Source organism: Cantharellus anzutake (assembly GCF_015039405.1).
Source record: "Cantharellus anzutake strain C23 chromosome Unknown EI90scaffold_22, whole genome shotgun sequence".
Taxonomy (NCBI): Eukaryota; Fungi; Basidiomycota; class Agaricomycetes; order Cantharellales; family Hydnaceae; genus Cantharellus; species Cantharellus anzutake.
Window position 1 is genome coordinate 640,816 of NW_024066972.1, and position 4,494 is coordinate 645,309.

The 4,494-nt window shown below is 50.8% G+C and overlaps 1 protein-coding gene across 1 annotated transcript; it reads right to left on the minus strand.

The window, feature by feature from the left end:
* Window positions 1-891: 891 nt before the first annotated feature.
* Window positions 892-1,335, minus strand: EI90DRAFT_3123348 (uncharacterized protein; the record flags this gene model as incomplete). The annotated part of the gene is made up of 2 exons (XM_039063605.1): window positions 892-1,099; window positions 1,142-1,335. The coding sequence occupies 2 exons, from the start codon at window positions 1,333-1,335 to the stop codon at window positions 892-894; spliced, it is 402 nt and encodes a 133-aa protein (XP_038916337.1).
* Window positions 1,336-4,494: the final 3,159 nt, after the last annotated feature.

The following is a 4,494-nucleotide window of genomic DNA, read 5'->3' on the forward strand; positions in this document are numbered from 1 at the left end:
CCTGGAACCATGTCCACCTCCCTATTCATCCTCTCCATGACAAAACCGCAATGAGGAGGGCATTCCCATGCCCAACCTCCTGCTGCCTGCTCCCACCAGTCCACCGGTCACTCCCATCCAACCAGAAGTTCCCTATCAGGAACTGTAACCTATCCCACCTCCTTAGGAGAGGGATATGGTCCAGGCAGCTCCAGGATGCCTGGCCATGCACCCACAGGTCCCACTTCCCACGGTCACCCACTACCGTGCACTGGTCCACCAGCCCGCTTTCCCCAACAACTCCTGCTACCAGTATGCTCCTGTGAGCACCAAGTCACCGATAGCCACCAACTGGGTGACTTCCTTTGGGAGTCCCAGTATCCCGCACTACCGGTACACTCCATTGAGTGCCAAGTCACCGCTAGCTGACCACTCCCAGCACACCCACTACCAGCATGCTCCCAGGAGTGCCAAGTTACCGTTGGCCAACCCACAGGTTGTACTTCCAGACACTCATCCCATTCCGCTCTCCCTCCGATGGCTATGCAGCCACCTCCATTAGTGAGCCGAATGGTTCAGGTTGGGTTCCCCAGAACCCATTCCTGTAACAAGACAGCTGTGGCCATCTGGGTGTCCCCATGGGGGATCCCAAGAGTGTCCACTGCATGCACACATGCTGGGAAGCTGTCCAGGATGTCTGGGCTGGATGGGTCAATAGCACATTGATACAAAGGAAAGTGGTCCATGTAGATAGAAGGAATAAACAGGAAGAGAATGATGAGAAGAATGAAATAAAGAAAAGAGAAGAAAGAGAGAAAAGAAAGAAGGGAAGAGGGAGAAGGGAGGAAGGAGAGGGATGGGCAGCGGGGCAGTGAGTGAGGTATGGCTGGGTGGGTCCAGGTGGGACCCAGGTCAGGCAGGTGTGCCCTGACACAAGTCTTCATAAATGATTTTGAGATGTTGGTCATGAAGGGTTACAGTCTGTTTCCTTAAATCTTTGAACTCTTGGACTCGTTCAGTGGTGCAGGTAATCAAATCCACGACTTTATAGTCCGCAGCGATGAGAGGCAAATGGGTGGGGCACTCAAGAGCCCTCTTAATCTTGTTTTTCTCCATGGTCCTGAGCTTGTCAGCCTTTCTCTTCCCAACATCTGCTTTTTACCATTCAAAATCTTCTTGTATCATGTCAATGGGGGTCCTCTCATCTTGGACTCCCCCTTCCTCCAGATGTGGCCTACTAATCCACCTGCCCTGATGTTGTTTCCAATCTGTGCTTTCAGAGGGCTCGTAATAAAGTCTTGAAGGGAGGAGCTCCACTGCATCCTCATCCTCATAGATCTCTGCTCCCTTGGCCATCTTGTCAGGGATGTGTCTGGGGTCCAGGCGGTCCAGGTGTAGCGTCCGGTGCTGAGGACCTCATGGGGGGTAGATCGGGCATGTGTACTGGCGGGCCCAATGTGGGACAGTGGTCCCTGGCCACTTAGACTGAAGTGGGAATGTTGAGAAGAAGGTCAGTTCTTTGTTTCCCACCCCAGGTGTGTTTATATACATGCAGCTCAAGTCACATGAGGTCTGCCACATCACCCCCATACAGCTGCAGTCACCTGGGTGTCCCCATGGGGGATCCCGAGGGTGTATGCTGCATGCAAGCGTACTAGGTTGCACCCTAGAGCCGTCTGGGGCATCCAGGGCTGGGCATGTCGTGTGCATGTCGCGGGCATGTCAGTAATACATAGATATAAAGGGAAGTCATCCATGTAAGATAGAAATAGGAATAGAGATAGAAACGGAAATAGAAACAGAAACAGCAATAGAAGGGAGGTAGGAAGGGGGAAGAGCAGGAAGGAAGGACAGGGAATGAGAGAAGGGGGAGGTGGACCTGGGTGGGCCCAGGTGGAGTGGGTATGCCCTGACACATCTCCCATACCTTGTCTCGAAATTTCTCTGCTGATGCCTCCTCTTGGCCAGTGTAAGAAGATTCCCACTTCTGGACCTTTATTCCACTACCAGAGTCACAGTCCTTCCTTTCTGTCGTCTCTTTGTGTTTGGGCCCATTGTCATATCCATACCAACTCTGCCTCACTGTCATATTTGTGTATACCCGATCCTGACCCGACTCCCGGACCTCCTCCTTCACCACCTCCGGAGTCCTACCCTACCACTGTCCGTTCCGATATTCACCTTCGGTCCTGGCACCACACCTCCTCTCACCTCCCATGCCACCTCCACTCCTCTGTCCCTCTCCTGTCCTATCTCCATCTGCTCTGATACCCACCTTGGACCGAACACCACCCCTCTCGCCACCCTCCTACTACTCCTCCTCCCACTCCTCCGCTTGCTCCCCACAACACCTCCACCCTTCCGTCATCCTCCTACTCTTCTCCCATCTGCTCTGATACTCACCTTCGGACCTGACACCTCTCCTCTCCTCCACACCTTCCCTCCTTCCTCCTTCCTCTCTCTTCCCTCTGGCCCTCTTCCGTCAACCCCCTGCCAAGTTATGACCTCCTGCCACTGTCCCGTACTTTGTACTCGGACACCACTCGTACCTCAGCTCCGAGCCTCCGTCATAGCTCCTACCTTGGACTTTGACTCCACCTCAGCCTTAGTCCATTGCATTGGTGACCTCATACTATGTAAACACCATTCCCAATATTCCTCGGACTTTCAACCCCACCTCCGCAACCTCTGTAACCTCCGAGCTCCATGGATAATCTTTGGCACTTTCGCCACTTGTAATGTATCTCTCGCGTTTTCCCCTCATCCCTATTTGGACTGCTGCTTCTTCCCGTTCTAGCCAGTTCCCGTTTGGACGCCTTCATTCCGATTCGGATCCCCTTCGTTTCCTTGTGCTTTGCCCTCCCCATTATATATATCGGCACTTGTACATACTCGTTTTAGGCCTTAGTCTAAAATCGACCTGAAATGCCCCCTAGAGACTTCCTGCTCGCCTACTGTGAAATTAAGGACCAAATGGACAAACAGCAATGGCACAGCGCTCCGCTTGAGTCACTGAGGCCAAGGTCCCTCCTTGCTAAGTCTCCAGTTCCCCTCCAGAATTGTCCGTCCTCACCCAGTTCTAACACTCACCTCCACTCCACTCTGCCACCACTCCGGTCCACCTCTGGTCCATCCTCCCCACACCTCTGCCATACCCTCCAGTTCACCTCCAGTTCACCTCTGCCTCTGATCTCCAATACCTCTTATCCTCATCCTAAATGTTTATTAATATTTCTATCTACCCAATATTACTACAGACCTCCTAGGACCTCTGCCACCCCCACAAAGGTTTTCCCACTCTCCAGTAGCTGTCGCTAATTCCACCCTTCACCTACCCACTTCACAATGCTCGATAAGGCGATTCTCTCATGAGCTCGCTGACCCGGCAAGTGGGTAAGTCCCCCTTGGGTTTTCCCTTACAGGTCCACTCTGCTCGCAAGTCTTGTCTGAAGTCCGCTGTAAGTGTCAATCTGTAAATAAGGGATCTCCCCCCAAACGTCAAGCTCAGGGCACAGCACTCCACTTGAGTTGCTGAGGCTGCAATCCCACTCTGCTAACCTTGGACAGCATTTCCAGATGCGCAGCATATTTCCACCCACATACCTGCACATGCGCGCTCCAACAGACTTCTGCCAACACCTCCGACCCCGACTCAGACAGAAACCCATCCATCTTCAGTCCATCTTCTGACAGCATGTCCGACTCTGACAGTATTCCCAACTCTGACATAGGCACACTTTATGGCAATAGTCCACAACACGGAGGTGGGCATGCAAGCCTAAGGAGCACGAGCCAGGATGCGCAAGCAAGAACTAGATGCACAAGCTTGAGGAGTTCAGGTCAGAGGGGAGGTAAGAACAATCATTTGTCATCACATTGCTGATTGTCTTATTTCTATGCTAAGAAGCATGATGTTTGCGCCTCGTACCACAGTCCCTCCCTTCACCATCTTTGTACCATACCCTTGCACCGCTAACCCTTCATCATCTTGTACTGCTAGAAACTTGAACGTTCTTCTTCTCATTCCCACATCCACCTGCATCGATCCTTGCATACCTTCTCTGCTCAGATGTAATATAGCATGCTTGCTGAGCTACAATTAGATAAAGTCCTTGATGAATACACGATTAATGTCGGGATTCCTCACAACATTAAGATGATATATTTCGAATACTATCATGGCTTTGTCAGGATAAACTGATTAAATTTCCGGAAAGACAAGATTTTACGACATGATTTTGGTCAAATACATGATGAAACAGGGATTTATCACATAGACATAGTCAAGAGAAAGTTGGATTTTATGAGGAAATCCCATCGTCTATTGGACACAATTTTACGCTGGAATTACTTTTCTCTGTGTAACCAAGATATGTATTCCGCATCTGAGAATTCCTGTTCTCAGTCAAATCTCCACCAAATTTCACAAAATCGGTATCGTTAGAAAGCTATGGATGAGGAGAGTCGAATGAAATAAAGGGACGGAGTTTTGACGCGATATTGGGAGTGGTATAG